At 34.8% G+C, this 21,218-nt stretch overlaps 1 protein-coding gene across 4 annotated transcripts in view; it reads left to right on the top strand.

Moving 5' to 3' along the window:
* Window positions 1-21,218, top strand: part of Npc1a (Niemann-Pick type C-1a) — a 150,100-nt gene that overhangs the window by 35,195 nt on the left and 93,687 nt on the right. For all 4 annotated transcript variants that reach the window (XM_069840564.1, XM_069840562.1, XM_069840561.1 and 1 more), the window contains exons 2-4: window positions 10,174-10,336; window positions 18,580-18,777; window positions 19,114-19,270. In XM_069840564.1, coding sequence (XP_069696665.1) covers window positions 10,174-10,336; window positions 18,580-18,777; window positions 19,114-19,270 — 518 coding nt within the window. The remainder of the gene's footprint in view (window positions 1-10,173; window positions 10,337-18,579; window positions 18,778-19,113; window positions 19,271-21,218) is intronic.

Genomic DNA, 21,218 nt, shown 5'->3' with positions numbered 1-21,218 from the left:
TTTATTTCTACATAAACAGTTTCTTTCGGATTCCTTTTATGTCACCAATATTGACCACAACTGAACTTCAACATTATTTCACAGTACACTTAGTTTCTAATTTTCCTTTAACTCTATAACTTTTACTTCATCACTTAATGTTAATGCCACGCAACTTTTTTTTTTTTTTTTTTTTACCAGGAAATCGCTACACTTGCACTCTGTTTAGCTACGACAGTATACAGGTGTGAAAATCTTTGAAAGGACTAGTCTGCCTAGTCAACAGGGTAATAAAATTTATGACCGACAGGCCAACACATCCTCATGCCCTCTAAAATTTTGCAAAGAAAACTTGTTTTTATCTTAGTGACCTACGTATTTCTTATATTCCTTGAAATTACAGGCCGTTTCAAAATATAATTTACATTAAAGCAGTGTGCCCAAAATATTATTTCTGTTTTGAACAGTGGCAGGCAGTTTTCGCGTTGGACAATTTTCGTTTTATTCAGTAAAAATTATACATAATACATATGAATTTCGCTGGGACCAATAAATTGTTCCAAAATAAACAGGATTCCAGATTATTCAGGTTCCGACTTGAACAGGTTTCACTATATATTAAATATATTGCCAAGTTATTCTATCATTATAATTATAATATTGTCCTAGATTGGTAGATTTAAAAATGGAAACGTGTAACATGCAACTTTTAAAATGTTCGGTAATGTTGTTCACCAGAAGTTGTCGACATTGAATTATGTTTTCAGTATTGTATCATTTTGAAATTGGAGTCTTTACTTTCAAGTCCAAGTTTTATTACAACAAATTTGTGGTCTCATTTTATTAGAAAGCTCTTTCATATTACTTGGTTAGAAAGGTTTGGTTAAGAATATTATTACTAATTCCATTAACGTGCAATCTGAAAATTTTACTTCAAACTGCCCCCGCTACTCTAATATCACCTGCATATTTTCGTGCAATTTTTTGGCTCTATTTGCTGTTGTAGAGTTGTATAGCAGCTTGAGGAAAATGTTTCAAAATACATACATGCATTTGCACAATTCCTTAGGCCTATGCCAGTCGTTCCTAACCTTTTTTGACTGACGACACACTTTACTGAATGCCACAATATCGCGACACACACATTTGTTTGCCAGAACAAAAGCACTGATAACTTCTATGTAGTATCGGATATCCAGTGTTTTAGATAGGTCGATGTTAACACGCAATCGAAAATTCTAAAAATGAAAACAAAACAAAAAAAAAACAACAAAAAGAAAACCAAGCAGCAACTTGAGTGGTATTAGAAAAAAAAAGTTTTTTTAGATTTCGCTTTTTTCATAGTAGAAAAATGTTTCACACGAGTATAAATTCGAAAATGGCAGTTCAAAATATATTTTTAGTTTATTCGGCACGATGGATTGATTTAACAAAACATTTCAATATATAAGACACTCGGGATTTTGTTTATATTCGTCTCCATGCCATGTAAAATCATATTACAAGTACACGAAATGCAGTACGTTTTTCTGAACCCTGAAGGGAATTTTCGCTCACATTATTTAAATTAGCACTGCTGTCATCTAACCCAGACCTTGATTCAGATTGTCTTTTTCGAATTAAAAATTTGTTCATGATAAAATTTAAATAAAGCACTTTTGATAAAATAGTCGCACTATTACCTGCTTACACGTACGTTAATACCGAAACTGACCAATATATTCTGACGATTTTAAACTCTGTTTTTTACTAAATGGGAAAAGTAAACAAATTACAGAGCATTGTTGCAGGTGTTCGATTTCATTCGAATTATCACCAGGCAGAAAAATTAAACTGAGCATTGTTGCAGGTGTTCACGTTTCATTGGTAAAGTTTGTCTCAAAATAAAATGTACCATATCAAAGACTTGGTTGTAGATAAAAAAAATGCGTTGCAAAGGGACTTCTTGTATGGCATAAAATTTATTTTCCAATTCCAAAATTCTGCGACACACTCCAAGGGGCTGTGCGACAGTCTCTCGCGACACAGTAGTTGGGAACCCCTTCCTTATGCTAGTTTTTGCATAAAACCATTTATAAACAACATAAAGCCTATTATAGTTTGATTTTTCTATTGAAGTCTGTGATTTAACTCATTTCATTTACAGTAGCGTGCAAATTAATCCGAACAACGTAATTACTTATGCAAAAACACTCAAACGGGATAAAAAAAGAATCTAAGACATACCTCAGTAATCTATGTGGCCTCCCTTGTTCCTAATAACAGCTCTGAGACGATTTGGCATGGATTCCACTAATTTCCCACAAATATTCTTCATTTCTTCATCGCAAAACCATACACCAATGAGGGCAGAAATCATCTTCTCCTTTGTAGAACAATCCATTTTTTGCATTCTTCTTTTGCAAATTGACCACAAGTTCTCAATGGGGTTGATGTTGGGTGAGTTGCCCGGCCAGGGGAGTACCTGAATATTCTTCTTGTTGAAGAATTCTGTAGTTTTTCGAGACGTATGGCATGGTGCCAGGTCTTGTTGGAACACACTTCTGCCATCCGGAAATGATTTTTGCAGCTGGGGTAGGATTCTGGTTTCCAATAAGTGAATATATTTGTCAGAATTCATCATTCCCTTGATAGATATTAATGCTCCAGGCCCTTCATGTGTAAAACAACCCCAAAACATTACTTTAGGGGGCTATTTGGGTGCTTGTTGGAGATGAGCTGCTGTTACTTTTTCGGATCCTTTCCGTACGTAAAAAACACGGTGGCCGTGGACCTCGAAATGAGACTCATCGGAAAAAAGTACATTCTTCCAGTCATTCACTGTCCAGTGTTGATGTAATTTTGCCCACATTAAGCGTTTTTTTGCACATAACAGGGGTTAGCAGTTGCTTCTTAATAGGCTTACGAGCCCTTCGTCCAGCTTCCAAAAGCCTATGCCGCACTGTTGTGACGTGAATATTCGCCCCAGTGGTAGCCATTAACTCTCGGGTTAAGTCGACAGCAGTTAGTCTAGGATTTAATTTACTTTTCCTGACAAACGATCATCTGCAGGTGAAGTCTTCCTTTTCCGGCCACAGTTTCCTTTTTTCTGGGGTGTGATGGATCCAGTCTCCCTGTATCGTTTTATGATCGAATTAATAGTAGTCAAACTGATGTGACATTCTGCAGCAATTTGCCTCTGTGTCATAGAAGAATGCTCTGCTAATGTTATAATTTTAGACCGTTTTCGTGGAGTTGTATCCATTTGTGAAGACGACAGAATGTATACAGGATTGCAGTATTAAGTCTTCAACACAACTGAAATGCTTATAAGTACAAAACGACAGGCAAAATGTCACATATTATAAAAAAAAAATAATGACAGACCTTCAACAATGGCATTACACGTACTACAGATGTCAAATGAGCAGCTGTGAGGCCAACAATGACAGAAAATGTAAAAATATGTCGTGTTCGGATTAATTTGCACGCTACTGTAGTTGTCATATGTTACAAATGCAAGAGCCAATGGCTATCTGCAAACTTGTCTTTCAGATAAAAATTTCTTTATCTCTGGTAAGAAACCTGTAAGAAACTCTTACTCAGTCGTTGAACTTGTGTGTTTGTGAATTAGTAGTTCCGTGTACTGATTATCCCATATCTTCCAATAACATTCTGAATATTCTTCTTTATAGTTATCTTGGGCATAGCGAATTGACAGTTTCAGTTGTATCATTCATAACATATGCTGTTTTCATACTTGCTAATGGAAAGCTGAAAAGTGGGGAATTTTGTCACTTACTAATATAAATCTTTGCCTGCTATTAAAGATGGACCATTTGTAGTAATGTATGTCACTTCTGAATTTGCAAGTTGTTTTCCATAGGGTCATTCCATGCCAAACCAACCAAAAAATTAAAGAATTCAACCTGGTCACCTCGGATTTTAATGAAACTTTCAGGAATCATTCTCCCTAAAGGTCTAAATTAAAATACATTTTTAGAAAACCAAGAAATGGATTCGGAACACTTCAAAATCTGTGCTTCAGTGGCTGGTCATGATAATATCTTTGAAAAATATTGGAGTGCAAGAGGTCAAATGACTTTATTGTCAAACACCTGGCATTAAAAAACAACAACATTTTTAGAAAAATTGTATCTTGTTAGGTTTTGATATAATTGATTTTTAAAATCTGCCAAAAACACTTTTCATTTATAGTAACGCTTTCACTCTTGAATCATTCTGATTTAATTTTGAAAAAAAAAAAAAAAAAAAAAAATGTTTTCAGTATTGTTACAAACTACAAAACCTGGAACTTTTAGAGTGCGATATTAATGGAATCTGGAGATAAAAAAAGTATTCTATGCTCAATATAATAATACGATATATTATATATGTCAGAATTTTAATTCAGATAAGTTACCAAGTGGTATATATGAGGCATTCAGAAGTCAACATGATTAACTCCACTTTTGGTTATTTCAGAGTTTATAAGTTGGCAGTGTATTAAATTGACCATATTTTCAGTAGTCAATATGATTTACTCCATAGTTCTGTAAAAAGCCCACAGAATGCAGTATTCTTCTCGACTACACCACAGAATTAATAGTGCGTATTTAACTTTAACCTTGAATATCTCACAATCTTTGGAAAAGGAGTTAATCATGTTGACTTCCGAACGCCTCATATTAGAAACTTATTAAACCCACATATTATAAATTAAACTTAAAACCGGAGTAGATACAAGTTATTAAAATTTTTACCTAATAAAATGTTTTCTAGCATTCTGTACTTCTATTATCGAACCTCTCATTTCTTCTCTGTTCATTTTAGAGGTAATTTCTCGTTTGCTCTTTTAGTTCCAGATTCTGTTAGCCAATAAATTCTTACTGTCTGATATGATTACAGAGCCAACATGATTTAAAGTGGCATCTGGACTTCTGAAATATATGACAAAAGGATGAATTTGTAGCTTGTGCATTATTCCAATGATGCCTGCACCTTATTTTTTCAGAATATATATTTTTTTCTTTTGTAAAATCACACATCATTTGGATTAAGAATCAACTTGAGTTCATTTTCGAAGTGAAACTGTTGAATAGCTATGAAAGGATGACAGTAGTATCTTTTCAAAGAACATTTCCAGAAAATTCTTCTGAATCACGATTTTCAGGGCCTTATCTACACTACACTTAACTGACAACTCATAATTTAACATTCTTGTTTGAACCAGGCTAAGGTTACCAGATTTATTACCTGAAATCTGGGGACACCTGTCAGCTCCACAGTATGATCACTACATTACTGTTACTGTTGTTTCTGCTGTTGTTGCTGTTATTATTATAAATTACTACAAGATTGAAATGCTAAAGTATAACTTTTCTGGCATACAAGCACATATTTTTTTTTCTGATGAGTGAGTCTCTTTAATATATCTTGTCTTTAAGCAAGCTTTGTTTCAAATTCCTGACATGCCAATAGAAAGTTGGTGATGACAACATGGGTTGGACTGTTTATCTTTTTTTTTTTTTGATTGCGTTATTTTATGACGCTGTATCAACATCTCAGGTTATTTAGCGTCTGAATGAAATGAAGGTGATAATGCCGGTGAAATGAGTCCGGAGTCCAGCACCGAAAGTTATCCAACATTTGCTCGTATTGGATTGAGGGAAAACCCCGGAAAAAATCTCAACCAGGTAACTTGCCCTGACCAGGATTCGAACCCGGGCCACCTGGTTTCACGGCCAGACGTGCTGACCATTACTCCAGTGTGGGTGGACCTGTTTATCTTGGATATGGTGAAGTCCACATCATGGGCACAGCTGAGAAAATCAATTGCTTCCACTTTCGTCCTGGAACACGTAAACTTTGTTTCATATAACTATTTCACTAGCCAGTTGTTCAATCCATGGATTTGAAACTTCAAAATAGTGTTACGGAATGGAATGTAAAAATACCTTCTTGCAATGGACTTCCCATGTTATTCTTGTCTGGAACAATACTTTACAAATAAGTGGACAATTTATAAGAGCAACAATTACGAGTGATCATAGCACTTCAATATCTTTTTGTTGGCTAAAAGAAGTTTTTCTGCCTCTGTTAATGGTGAAGGAAGATGAGCTGACTGTAATATGTTCATTAATTTGATGCTTCAAAAAATTCTTTCAGCGAATATGGCTTACATTTACGTCTTTTATCTTTCTGATCTCACATTTTTCACATTATATACACAAAATACAAAACTCGTCTAGTTTAGCATTAATACTACCATTTGCTACCTACCCAACACGCTATTGCCACTACAAACAATTTCATTTCTGAATTTAAAAAACTTTGTTTAAATCAGAAAGTAGTATGAAGCAATACAGTGTATGCATTAAAATTATGAAAAACTAAGAGCACGATCTTCTCTTCATCTAGGCCTAGTGGAAAATAAAATGTATAAAATATAAAATATTAAGTTTTGTCTGTGACTAATTCTTTATTACGATGTCTTAACAATAATAAAATAAAAATCGCATTTGAAAACTGAACCATTTGGAAAGTTTAACAAAAAATAGGGAAGTTCTTTCTTCTTGGGTTACGTTTTCTCTTAAAGGCACTTTCTCTTAATAGTTGATTCTTTTGCAACGTGCAGACTATTAACTTTCAGCTGATCATTAGCATTACCGAAGCATTTGCATTCTTTGATGTCTGTGACTCACTGTTTCCTTCTACTTCGTTGTTACTGAATTGTCTTCTCAGCACTTGATTCAGCATTTCGTCAGTTTACAAACAAAACACAATAGATAAAAAATATAATCTGACAAAAATCATGTAAAATGTAGGTACATAATGTAAGGATATGAACTTATAAATGGAAAATAAAATATACATAAAGAGAAGTCGACCTGGTTGGCGAGTTGGTATAGCGCTGGCCTTCTATGCCCAAGGTTGCGGGTTCGATCCCGGGCTAGGTCGATGGCATTTAAGTGTGCTTAAAATGCGACAGGCTCATGTCAGTAGATTTACTGGCATGTAAAAGAACTCCTGCGGGACAAAATTCCAGCACATCCGGCAACGCTGATATAACCTCTGCAGTTGTGAGAGTCGTTAAATAAAACATAACATTTAACATAAAGAGAAGCAATTTGCTAAAAAGTAATATTTTAAGGATTCAGTTTTGTCAGTAACATTCAAACTCCTTTTTCCCAGAAGTAATATTTTTGACAATGTGTTTTGCATGTAAACCGACGATTTAGAACAAAATTTTCTATTGACAGTAGCCTCTTCTATTAAATCTTCCATCCATTGTTGAAAAAGTCTTAGAATTTTTTAAACTTGGGTATGTTTCTTATCAATTTTATTCTCCTCATTAAATGGGTTACATCAGAAATTTCTCTTTCTCACCCTCGTTGTTCAAAACTATATTATAAATTTAATAATAGTGACTTAGTTGATGTAATCTGAACTTGGTTCTCTGTTTTTTAATGAATTTTCATAGAATAATAATCATTCTGAACTCTCAGTAGCTTGAAAAAAAAAAAAGTATTCTTTCAACTCAATCAAAAACAACCAAAGTTTAAAATAACAGCTGAGTTATGCAATGAGTGCTGCCATCTGTAGTTGATTCCGATTAATTCTGAGTATAATGACCTATGCAGGATTAACCTTTAAATGTCTGAAGACTTACACCACTTACTTACATGTCTGAAGACTTACACCACTTACTTACAAATAGCTTTTACAGAACCCGGAAGTTCATTGCTGCCCTCACATAAGCCCACCATTGGTCCCTATCTTGAGCAAGATTAATCCAATTCCTACCATATCCCACCTCCCTCAAATCCATTTTAATATTACCTTTCATCTATGTCTCGGCCTTCTGAAAGGTCTTTTTCTCTTAGATCTCTCAACTAACGTTCTGTATGCATTTCTGGATTCACCCATACATGCTACATGCCCTGTCCATCTCAAATGTCTGGATTTAATGTTCCTAATTATGTCAGGTGAAGAATACAATGCGTGCAGTTCTGTGTTTAACTTTCTCCATTCTCCTAAGACTTTATCCCTCTTAGCCATAAGTACTATCCTAAGCATCTTATTCTTGAATACCCTTAACCTCTGTTCCTCTCTCAAAGTGAGAGTCCAAGTTTCACAACCATACAGAACAACCTATAATATAACTGTTTTATAAATTATAACTCAGATTTTTTGACAGCAGACTAGATGACAAAAGCTTCTCAACCGAATAATATCAGGCATTTCCCATATTTATTCTGCGTTTAATTTCCTCCAAAGTGTCATTTACATTTGTTACTGTTGCTCCAAGATATTTGAATTTTTCCACCTCTTTGTAGGATAAATCTCCAATGTTTATATTTTCATTTCGTACAATATTCTGGTCACGAGACATGAACATATACTTTGTCTTTTCGGGATTTACTTCCAAACCTGTCCACACCTGTGAGTAACAGTCAGCGCATCTGGCTGCGAAACCAGGTGGCCCGAGTTCTAATCCCGGACGGGGCAAGTTACCTGGTTGAGGTTTTTTCCGAGGTTTTCCCTCAACCCAATACGAGCAAATGCTGGGTAACTTTCGGTGCTGGACCCCGGACTCATTTCATCGGCATTATCACCTTTATTTCATTCAGACACTAAATAACCAAGATGTTGATAAAGTGTCGTAAAATAACCTAATAAAATAAAAGAAATAAATTTCCAAACCTATCGCTTTACTTGCTTGAAGTAAAATTTCCATGTTTTCCCTAATTGTGTGTGGATTTTCTCCTAACATATTTACGTCATCCGCATAGACAAGAAGCTGATGTAACCCATTCAATTCCAAACCCTGTCTGTTATCCTGAACTTTCCTAACGGCATATTCTATAGTAAAGTTAAAAAGTTAAGGAGATAGTGCATTTCCTTGCTTTAGCCCGCAGTGAATGAGAAAAGCATCAAATAGAAATTGGCTCAACGGGCTTGCCCAATACAAGTTATAAATTGAGGGTACACCGGGGATCGAACCCGGATCCATAGGATTATAAGTCCAGCGCTCTAGCTGCGAGACCACCATGGCGGCATCTTTTGCTACTAATGTTACCCCTCCTGTTCTACTTAGAAATGTTATGGAAATAATTCTGAATGAGGACAAAAATATCCAAGGGACTATTTTTCTCATATTCTGGCATATTAATTAATTCATTGGTATTGTTTTATTATTTGTAACTTGTAATTTCATTATATTGTATTGTAAATTGATAAAATATAAAGTAAAATTTGTATAACAATAATAAATATAACCTACTCATAAATTATAAATAAATATGTAAATAAACAGTGAAAAGATTTTAAGTCAACCAACATAAAACTAAAGTGTGCTTACATGTTGACCAGCACCAGTCACACGTCATTGGTCGACTGATGAAATTTTACGCGAAAATCTCTCTGTCTCTCTTTTTTTTTTTTTTTAATTCCAATATTATTTCCAAAAAATCTTCAGTAGACATATTTAATACTGTATCTTAAAATCTGCAAAAGTCTATCCAATAGGGTCAGATTGTGGCCTAGATGTTGATTTTACATAGAGTGGCTTTATAATTACTTCGCAAGTTTTCAGATTTGTTAAAGTCCTGAGTTAAGTATGTGTTGGAAAAAGATGCAGAGGGTTATCTTTTAATTTAGACTTTCTTTCATATGTGGAGAACATTAAGTTCTTTTATATTTCTTAATATAATATATGTATAAGCTTATGTAAAACTTTCTTGTGATTTCAGTCTATTCACTGTCTTAAACTCTCCAAGTGACTAATTATTTGGCATTCTTATTAGTTTTCATATTGCATGTTCTTTTAATTCCTCATATATACCAAAATTTTCTTTTATAATTTGCATATCATTAGTTGGAGTTGTCCTCCAGTAATCAACCTAAGTGCTTGATTTTGAACAGTGTTGGTATATTTGTAGATGAAACATATTGTGATTTGCTATTGTTACATTTCCCCGTCCCCATTCAAAATTTTGCTTGTTAAAAAAATAAGGGGGGGGGGGGAGCAAAATTCAGTTCATATTGTAATGGGCGTTCATAAGCTGGTTACTGTTGTCTTACAGTATTCATATATTAATTCATTTCCTCTTGCAGTTTCATTAATTTGTTTAAGAGCTTTTAAGAGCCAAGCCAACTGTTAATAGATAAGATTTATAGTTGGTATATGATTGTGTACTAATTCTTTTACAGTTTGCTGCTGCAGAAGAATATCATTGTATATGGTATAGCCAATGTAATACAGATGTTCTGGGGAGAAAACAGAATTGTCCATATGCTGGTCCAGCAAAGGACTTGGATGAAGAAGGTCAGGTACTACTTAAGAAATGGTGTCCTCATTTCTTTGAGGGCAAAGGTAAGTTATTTATTTTTTCTTGTGTTTTAAACAAGTCTTCATTAGGAAGTTAATAAAACTGATGTTGGGTTTCAAAAACTTTTTTTTAATTTATTGGTTTAACTCTGAACAATTCATTGTGCAAGTAGCAATCAGTGGCAAAGCTAAGGTGTAAATACTGGATAGGCTGAAAAAATCTGTTTACCTTGTATCTTTTTATACAGCAGATGTTTCTCGGCTTTTCTATCAAAATTTTTTGTTATACAGACCCTGCAAGATGATGATGACCATTCATTTTCACCCCAAACAGAACAATGTAATCTACTTGTCTCAGTGCACCCATTAGCGAATGAAACACATATTAAATTAAACGAAATCAGAGTTAAATAACTTACTGACCTTATGATTATAATCATATTATTACACATAGCCAAAATATTAACCCTAGCATTACAAGGTTGGGCAAAAAATGCCCAACCCTTTTATTATCTAAAACTTTTTGCAATAAATAAAATTTGACAATTTTTACCCTCCCTCTGTTTCTAATATGATAAAGTATACGTATACACATTTGTTCTGTCTTAGATTTGAAATATAAGAGACTCTTCAAAACTTGCGAAGGTTTCTGTTCTCACACACAATACACCTCCATTCAGGCCTATCCCCAGCTGTATCGGTGGATCCTCCAACATTTGTTAAATGTTGATAAACTTGACCTTTCCACCTACGTCAAGGTCTCCCAACAGGTTGTTTGCCATTTGATTCCAAAGCAAGGGAAGTCCTTGACAGTGACAGTGAAGTTTCTTTGCTACACCAAAAATATGGCTTTGCCAAATTAACTTTTACTCCTAACGATAGGGTCATTCCATAGTAACTCATGTTACATTCAGACACATTTGTGAACTTAATAGATATACTAAAACAGAAAATAAAGCACAAAAGTTTTTTTGACTTATTTATTGCATTTAGGAACATTCTTCAAGACAGTAACCAGTAATAGGTAATATAATTAATTATTTGTAATCTATTAATGAAATAGTTGTTGTAATTCACATTGCACAAAAAAGATATTCCAAGCAAAAACAATGATGTTACTTCAAATCTTACTGTAAGTAAAAGCCTTGTATGTTTCCAGTTTTATTAGTATTACTGTTTAATATATTTAGATCATAGTCATTCTTAAACCATAGATAACAAAAACAGGTCATAGTCATTTTCTTGATAACAAGAACAGGTATAAAAGAAAATAATTTTATTGAAAAGTGCTAGTAATTCACATTACGTTTTGTGTTTAGTAGTTACAGTTTTATCAGTATTAGTGTTTAATATATTTAGATCATAGTCATTTTCTTGATAACAAAAACAGGTATAAAAGAAAATAATTTTATTGAAAAGTGCTAGTAATTCACATTACGTTTTGTGTTTAGTAGTTACAGTTTTATCAGTATTAGTGTTTAATATATTTAGATCATAGTCATTTTCTTGATAACAAGAACAGGTATAAAAGAAAATAATTTTATTGAAAAGTGCTAGTAATTCACATTACGTTTTGTGTTTAGTAGTTACAGTTTTATCAGTATTAGTGTTTAATATTGTGAATTTTATTAGTAACAACAATGTAATTTATTCGTCACAACAATAATTCCTTTCTACAATTCGCCTTAAACACTCTCGTCAACAATTGGATTTTCACTCAACACAATATTCGTTATAGCACTCACCGACGACAATGACAATTTACTTGAACTAGTACGAACAAAAATGAACTGTTAATCTTAACTAATATTTACAAAGCACTATTTACAAATCAGAACTGTCAGTTGTCAGTTCACAGTTCTTTTCTAGCTCAGTCACTCGAGTTCACAGAATCTCGAACCACAGACCTTCAGAGACAGTTCACTGTACTCGAACTCAGGTCCCTCCAACTGCGGTCCACTGCACTCGAACTCAGGTCCCTCCAACTGCGGTTCACTGCACTCGAACTCAGGCCTTCGGATGCTGATACAGTTGCGGACGCACACTCGAGTCGAACTCCGGTACACAAGTTGGCTTGCTTGCTCTCGCTTACCCACTGACTGGCTGACTAATCAAATGAAAACTACTGTCCTTCCTTCGCGACCGTAATTTATAACCACAGCGACGTAGCCTCGAAAGTTCCACGCGTCTCTAGAGATGGCACTCCAGAAAAATCCAGAGCCCTCTCCTCTCTACCAGCACCAGATGCGCGCGCACTCTCTCTCTCCACTCTCTCGCCGCGTAGGCCCCTTTCCCCACTACTCTCCGCCGCGCGCCTTCCCTCCGTGCTCCGCTCGATCTGCTTTCTTGCGGGACGCTGGTCGTGAGTTCGAATCTCACGTCGCTGTCACAATATATTTAGATCATAGTCATTTTCTTGATAACAAGAACATGTATAAAGGAAAATAATTTTATTGAAAAGTGCTAGTAATTCACGTTAGGTTTTGTCTGTAAGTGTTTATTATTGACCATTATGTACTTATGACTTTTAAAGAACCCGGAGTTTCTTTGCCGTCCTCACATAAGCCCACCATCAGTCCCTATCCTGAGCAAGATTAATCCAGTCTCTACCATCGTATCCCACCTCCCTCAAATCCATTTTAATATTATCCTCCCATCTACGTCTCGACCTCCCCAAAGATCTTATTCCCTCCGGTCTTCCAACTAATACTCTATACACATTTCTGGATTCACCTATGTGTGCTACATACCCTGCCATCTCAAACGTCTGGATTTAATGTTCCTAATTATGTCAGGTGAAGAATAAAATGCATGCAGTTCTGCATTGTGTAACTTTCTCCATTCTCCTGTAACTTCATCCCTCTTAACCTCAAATATTTTCATAATCACCTTATTCTCAAGCACCCTTAACCTCTGTTCCTCTCTCAAAGTGAGAGTCCAACTTTCACGACCATACAGAAGAACCAGTAATATAATAATTGTTTTATAGATTATAACTTTCAGCTTTTTTGAGAGCAGACTGGATGATAAAAGCTTCTCAACCGAATAATAACATGCATTTCCCATATTTATTCTGTGTTTAATTTCTTCCCAACTATCATTTATATTTGTTGCTCAAAGATATTTGAATTTTTCCACATGTTTCGTTACACATGTGATTAATAAAACTCAGTGGAAAATATAGAAGAATAAAACTTATTTTAACAATTGTCTTTTATAATATTGCTCCTCAAGGTGATTTTCTTACTTCATCACATGGTGTACGATGTCCCTATTATTTAAAATTTTCACTGCATATACAGGGACATCATTTTATTTTTACTAACATTTTTAATATTAACCTGTCTATACCTTTAGAGAACCGGAAACACCGCTTGCTCCCCCCCCTCCAAGACTGGAGTTCGATGATACTGGCGTAAAACACAAATCACTCTACTAGGTATAGGATGGAAGAAAAGTAGTTCATCCATTTACGTAAACTAGGAAATATCGCGATTTTGAGTTTGATAATTTTCATTAGGTTTTTCTTTAATCAAAGTACAGTACTGTATCAAGAATAAGTGTTTTTACTCACGAAGTGAGTTATCCATGCGAACGTATTCATTATTCAGTGTATACTGTCTACAGCTCATTAGTGTACAATATAGAGAAAGAAGTTAAATTGAAAAATAATCATAATATGAATATTTAAACACAATTTTGAAAATGGTGGCCGTTCATTTCGATACAGGCTTCAGTTCTTTTGTGCATATTATCGCACTATAGACTATTGCATCTAATTCCAATTGCCAGTTTCGTCCTTCGTACTAGTAACTCATGTTGAAATAATTCTGTACCTACTCTACGTACTGTGAATTCAATCTTCACTTCTTCCCGACCCGAAAATATAAAATTACTCAGACATGCTATCTACTGTCCGTCCATGTGGTTATGCCACAGGATTGTAGAAAGGGAGAGGAAATCACGTGACAGTTAATTACTTAACGAGGCCCTTTTATTTAAGTTAAATTAAACAGCTGTATAATATTACGTAAACGTCCAATTCCTAAGAGAAATTAATGTTTTCAGAAAAGAGCTAAGACAGCCCAGCTTTTACAGAGCGGCGAGCAGAAGCAGGTGGGGGAAATCGGGATGCGACGTAGGCAAACGGACAGTACCTGTGCGAAAATATGATTCAATATTGAAAGCTCTTTCGTCACTGGAAAACGCGAACATATTTCTGGAACGTACTATACTCAGTAACTCAGTACTGCTTACTATCTGCGGTCTTGGTTCTGTTTGAAGTTGGAACTTCCTTAGTAGAAGGGGTGGGAGTGAAGTACATTAAAAAACTCAGGTACAATAAAAATTGAAGTAAAAATAAAATGATGTCCCTGTACAATGATAAATGAACATTTTATTTCAAAAGAACATAATTCAAAAGTGTTCTCAACATTTGATTGCTTGTGAATCAGGTGTTCACCCAAAGAGAACTTAGAAAAATTCACTTTCCAAGAATTCTGCTTTTTTTTTTTTCCATTTCCTATCTAAGGGTGTAGGTCTGTAGTAACTCCAAACTCTTATTTGAGAAAAGATATTCGGACAGAACAAAATTGTGGATGATATTAAGAAGGAAAGGAATTCCTGAGCATCTAATAAGGGTGATACAAAGTATGTATAAAAATACAAAAATCAAAATGAAAATAAACAAGATTACCACCAACTTGCGAGAAGTTAACCAAGGGGTCAGACAAGGTTGTCCCTTATCACCTGCCCTTTTTAATTTATATTTAGATGAAGCCATACGAGAATGGCAAAACAATTTTAAAACACATTATTTTATAGATAATATCATTTTAGATTACTTACTTTTCGCAGACGACCAGTTGGTGTTGGCTGATTACTAAGAACTAAAATTGTAGTAGAAGATAAGACTTATTGGTACAATTAAACGTACACTCATAAATAAAGTCGACAAACAGACTGTGCTCAAATTTTACAAGACACTGGCAATACCAACATTGTTACATGGTTCAGAAACGTGGATTCTGACTAGAGCCCAACAGAGAAGAATTGAGGCCGCTGAGATGAGACTCTTAAGGCCACTAGCAGGATTTAGACTACAGGACCATAAGAGAAATGAAGATACACGTCAAGAACTGAATATCGAATGTATAACAACTACAATTGAAAAATATAGAAATAATTGGTATGACCACGTAACAAGAATGCCCAATGACAGGATACCTTTTAGAACATGGTGTTACAGACCTACACGAAGAAGACGAGTGGGAAGACCAAAGAGATGTTGGAGAGACCAGTTTGACAGATAAAATTCTGGAGGCGGAACAGGCCATCGGCTTAAACCTTGAAGTTGATGATGATGATGATGATATTGTCCACGCCTGTGGAGTAACGGTTAGCACGTCTAGCCGCAAAACCAGGTGGCCCGGGTTCGATTCCCGGTCGGGACAAGTTACCTGGTTGAGGTTTTTTCTGGGGTTTTCCCTCAACCCAATATGAGCAAATGCTAGGTAACTTTCGGTGTTGGACCCCGGACTCATTTCACCGGCATTATCACCTTCATCTCATTCAGACGCTAAATAACCAAAGCTGTTGATAAATCGTCGTAAAATAACCTACTAAAATAAAATTATATTTCGGATATTGTAACTAACATTACGGATCTAAATCATATGCCAACCAGACGCCCAATCACATGATATAAAAAGTAAACCGTCTGGACATTTGGTCAGCCTAATTTATTTAGTTAAATTGAAGTGTCAAGTCATTTTTTTGAAATACTGTATTAGTATATTGATGCAGTAAAACCACTTTCCTGCTAATATATTGATGCAGTGACCGGCCTTATGAAAGTGTAATCATAGACTTATATACTGTTATTTTGCTTACTAGGAAAACAAGTCACGACCAAATATTCTACTTTATAATATGAATTTGAGGTCAATTATATTCACTGATCTAAATGAAATGAAGCTGAAAGCATTAAATGCTAGAGTATAGGCCAGTGCAACATTGTTAAAGATGTCAGCACACCACCATGAAAACGTGACATATCAATTATTAGTAAATTAAATTTAAAATGAGTTTTGAATGAGAATTGGTTGTTTAACCTATAACAGCCCTGTAACCTACTAATGTAAAGTCGCAAGAATGTCCACGAATGTTTTGCTGAAGAGTTCTCTAACTTATAACTGACAGGTCTGATTTTGGTGCTCTAAAAAGTTAATGCTCCATTAGCAAACTGTGAATAAGCTACCAGCTTTTCCAAAATAAGAAATAGGCCTAAGTTGATTTCTGGCCTTTCAAGATTAGCTAGAAAACAAATAGTAAAACGAATTACAATGTATTGTCGTTAAACATGGATAAGAAAATTGTAGGCTACATTTACGAAAATATTGAGGTTATTTAGTAGTTCTTTAGTAAAGATGGTCAACTACAGGCAGATAAGATATCTAGTGGCGAAATATAGTGTTAACACTAGCAATCAAGACTGAACATTCAAACTGCTCAAATTTGAACCAATCAAGATGGGCTGACAGACTAGGCTATGCGAATTGTGTTCCTAATTAGCCTTTCCTAAAATGTCGTAAAAAAGAAAACTCCAGTCTTCAAGGGAACTACTATCTGAAAATCTACATCATGGAAATTACTTTAGTTACTGTAAAGTCATGTTAAATTGAAATATAATATTGTGTAAATCATATTTTTTTAGTTAAAAGGTTTGAAATCCAGGGGGGAAATTTCCCCCACAGCCAACCACTGAATTCATTACTGTTGTATGAATGAAAGCTTTCTTAACCTTAACAATGACACCGTTGAAGGCTTCTACCTCATATCCAGAGACACTGTTGTTGTTATTGACTTAATGTGTCCAACATTGGACATGATTTACATTTTTCATAAGCCCCGTAGAATGTGAACACACTTCATTATATACTTGTCGAATCAGCCACTGTAGCAACAGCATGCACTCTTTCAATGCTATAATTCTGCAAAGTATCGAGAACGGCATTGTCTGCATCAAGAACAACTTAAACTGTAAAATGTGTCTTTGCTGCTGTGGGTACTGAAGGCCTAATGAAAACTTTGAAATACAATTTGCATTGTTATCAGTAATTTCATCGCAAAATACGAATAAATCTTTCTCCTTTATATCACATTTTATTTCTTCTTCCTTCTTTTCTCCAACAAAAGGAATATAATGTCTGAGTCTATTAGCCGAAGGCAGTTCATCAGCACCATACACAAATTTGTTCGAGTTTCTAGGGGCAGGCTGATCAGGTTTTTCAACCAGAATGTTAGATTTCATGAAAGCCTCCACTGTGCCAGAGGGTATTATCAGAACGTTCATATGGAAAAAGTATAACACTAGTGGTAGTGGGAGTAGGAGTAGGAGTAGACAAATAAGACGATGTGTAGGGGTGGTATTAAACTTTTTTTTCCAACACTATACAAGGTGTTTCAAAAATAGAGGGCATGATTTCAGGTATGTATTCCTCATATGTAGACAGTACGAAAAGTTCATTACAACATGTGTTCGGAAATGCTTGGTTTCCGAGTTATGGCCTTCAAAACAGTGATATTCACAGGAACATTTTTCTTCCCGCAGGTAGTTGTCTTTACAGCAGATGTTCAAAAATGTCCACTTCCTCCTTGAATACAGGTCTCACATCGATGTCTCATGGCCCTGCGAACACTATCCCAAATTCCAGGAGTATTGCGTATTTCCTCACAACCTGCCACAATTCGATTCCGAAGTGATTCCATGTCAGGCACCGGAGACGAATACACCAATGATTTTAAATGGCCCCATAAATAGAAATCGATAGCGTTGAAATCAGGTGAGCGTGGAGGCCAAGCAATTGGGCCACTTCTACCTATCCATCGATCAGGATACCTCTCCAGTAGAAACGACGAGCCAGCGCAGCATTGTTCGCCTTACCTTACATGAAGTGCACTTCTGTCAGCTCCTGATTTGAGTACATGTCGCACAGTACAGCGTCAAACACAACACTCAAAATACCCTTCACCTCGGAATTAACTGTCAGAGTGTCCTCTGTTAATATCTTCTGTCACGGCATCTACCTGCGGGAAGAAAAACGTTTCAGTGATTATCACTGTTTTGAGGGCCATAACTTGGAAAGCAAGGGTTTTCGGACACATGTTGTAATGGACTTTTTGTATTGTCTACATGTGAGGAATACATACCTGAAATTATGCCCTCTATTTTTGAAACACCCTGTATATATTCATTGTGTAAACAGATTCTTTTCTTTTATTCATAGTGTCTGAGTCATCAGTTCAAACATGCTGTGATACGAAACAGTTGACGACAATGGATAATAGTATTCTATTGGCAGCAGCTTTTCTTCAGAGATGCCCTTCATGCTTGCAGAATCTTGTAAAGCATATCTGTGATATGACCTGTGGTATTGATCAAAGCAGATTCATCAATATATCAGAACTTGAAGAAAATGAAAAAGGTATGCTTATATTATGGATTATTCATTTATATGTGTATTTTGTAAGTGATCAGTTACTTTGGATGAACTTAGATTAAGAGCAAGGTACCAAACTGTTTCAGTTCATTGTAGTATAGAAATCTGCTTAAGAGTCCAGACTACAACTGTGTTTTTGAGCCATATAAATACATTTTTAACTCTACTTCATTTTGTTTTGTGCATTTAGTTTAATCAAATTTTCAAGTACTTGTTGCAGTTACTGTAAACATGTTTCCCTCTTGCTTTCAATAGAACTGTCCATTACATCAATCCAAGGAGTTTCTCCTTCCTCATTTGAATAATTTGTTTTATTTACAGGTGTTGAGTACATTAATGGCATAGATGTATACTTGGGCGATGAGTATATGAATGGTACATACAATTCTTGCAAACAAGTGTCAGTGCCATCAACTAGTCGTCTTGCTCTTGATATGATGTGTGGGGAATGGGGTGCAAGCCGCTGTTCAGCTAGAAAGTAAGTTTTGACGAGACTTCCTTTAGCAAGATACTTTTGCACACAATGAGTTTTATAAAGCATTATTCTCTTTTAATCGATACGGAAATTTTAATCTTTACCTGCACTCATACATGTACATTAGCCTCGATTATCAGAGGTTCGATTAATCGAGGTTCCGTGTTATCTGAGCCTGATCCAAAAAAAAAAAAATACTGTGAATATTGTACAGTATTGCATGTTAGTTCCTTTTTTAAATGTGTGTGTACTGTATTTTTAAATGCCTAGAGTTTATATTAACCTGATTTGTTCATTCTATTTCGTTTATTAAGTAAAACCTGTATGAAGTAAAATTTGTATAAATGGTAACATTTTGAAAGGATTAATGAATTCAGTTATCTTGGTTTCAAGCTTTCCTTTCTACCTCATCTAGATATCTCAAAAACAAAAAAAAAATAATTCAATAAATCTGCAGGAATTATCAACAGTATAATGAAACCTTCTTTAGTCCAGAAACATACTTGCTGTCATCTGTACAAGACCTTAGCAAGACCTGTCCTTTGTTACTGTAGTAAAGCTTGGACCTTACGAAAAAGTGGTGAAAATAGAGTTACTGTCAGTGAAATGAAGTTTATGCACCGAACAGCAGGGATCATAAAAGAAATGACATCCTACAAGAAGTGGGAATGAAACCTGTACTGCAGTATATTCATCAATATCAAGACAACTGGCTTCACCATGTCAAGCGTATGTGTAGAATAAGGATTCCTTGAGCGATCTTGAACTACAGCTCTGTGAAAAAATGATGGGAAAACTTTTGTAGACCGGAACAGTCCTTCTAGGACTATCACCTGTTAGGAAGATGATGATTAAGTAAAAAGTTGTAGTTTTTAATCAAAACACAGTTTTTCAATAACCATCCATTTTCGAGTTTTTGCTTATCCGAAGTAGTCTTGGTCCACAATAACTCAGATAATCAAGACTACTGTACAAGCGGAAGTTGGAATAGTTGGAAATTGTGAAAATCTTATACAGAGTTTTCAAACAGAATAGTGTTTTAAAGACAAAGATAGGTACATCTTCAGCCATTATATTGAAGTTAAATAATTGATGCATTATGTTAGCATTAGTTAAAGTCCTTGCACTTTACATTAAATAGAAGTAAACGTAGGCCAAAACTTGGATTCTGTTGAACAGAATCAGTGCCTGAAGTTTGATCGATGACCTAAAAAAAAATAAAAAAATAAATAAAATTACTTTAATATCTTTTTTCTATCTTTGAGGTATTTCTTAATATAAGACTTGGTCTTCTATAACTAACTTTTGAAATATAAGCTTGAAATGCAATTGGTATTAAAGCAATTTTGTTATGTAATAGTACAGTGAAATTGGTGTGAAATATTAGAGTGTGGTTGGAGTAATATTTGTTTTTTACTATTTTCTTCTGAGAAGCATGTGTTGAAAATTATAATGTAATAAAAATATCATCATCATCATCATCATCATCATCATATTGTATTGGTAGGTAGTAGTACATGATCTTTGGTATTCTATTAGAGGGCATTCGATGTAAGTGGTTGAACCATTTGATCTCATATTCCTGAATGTGGTGCATTATAGGATCTACTTTTAATTCCTGTATTATATCCTCATTCGGTCCATTTTTTTATGCAATGAGGTTCTTCTCAGGAACTTCATCTCCCAGACTGTTAATCTATTTTCTTCATTCTTTCTTATTGTCCACACTTCACATCTGTAACTTAACACAGGTCTTCCTTATGTTTTGTGAAATCGTATTCTAGTATGCTTTCGCACCAAAGATGGCTTCGATACATTATTAATTATATTCCCATAGTTCTGTTGTACTTAATAATTTTATCTGGCAAGTAAAGTTCTTCAAAAATGATATCCTAAATATGCAAATGTGTTAACTCTTTCTAACAATTTATTATGTAAATATATTTTACTC

The sequence above is a fragment of the Periplaneta americana genome, chromosome 11 (assembly GCF_040183065.1).
Source record: "Periplaneta americana isolate PAMFEO1 chromosome 11, P.americana_PAMFEO1_priV1, whole genome shotgun sequence".
In the NCBI taxonomy this organism is placed as follows: domain Eukaryota; kingdom Metazoa; phylum Arthropoda; class Insecta; order Blattodea; family Blattidae; genus Periplaneta; species Periplaneta americana.
Note: the sequence above shows the minus strand (reverse complement) of the source record. Positions and strands in the feature narration are given on the sequence as shown.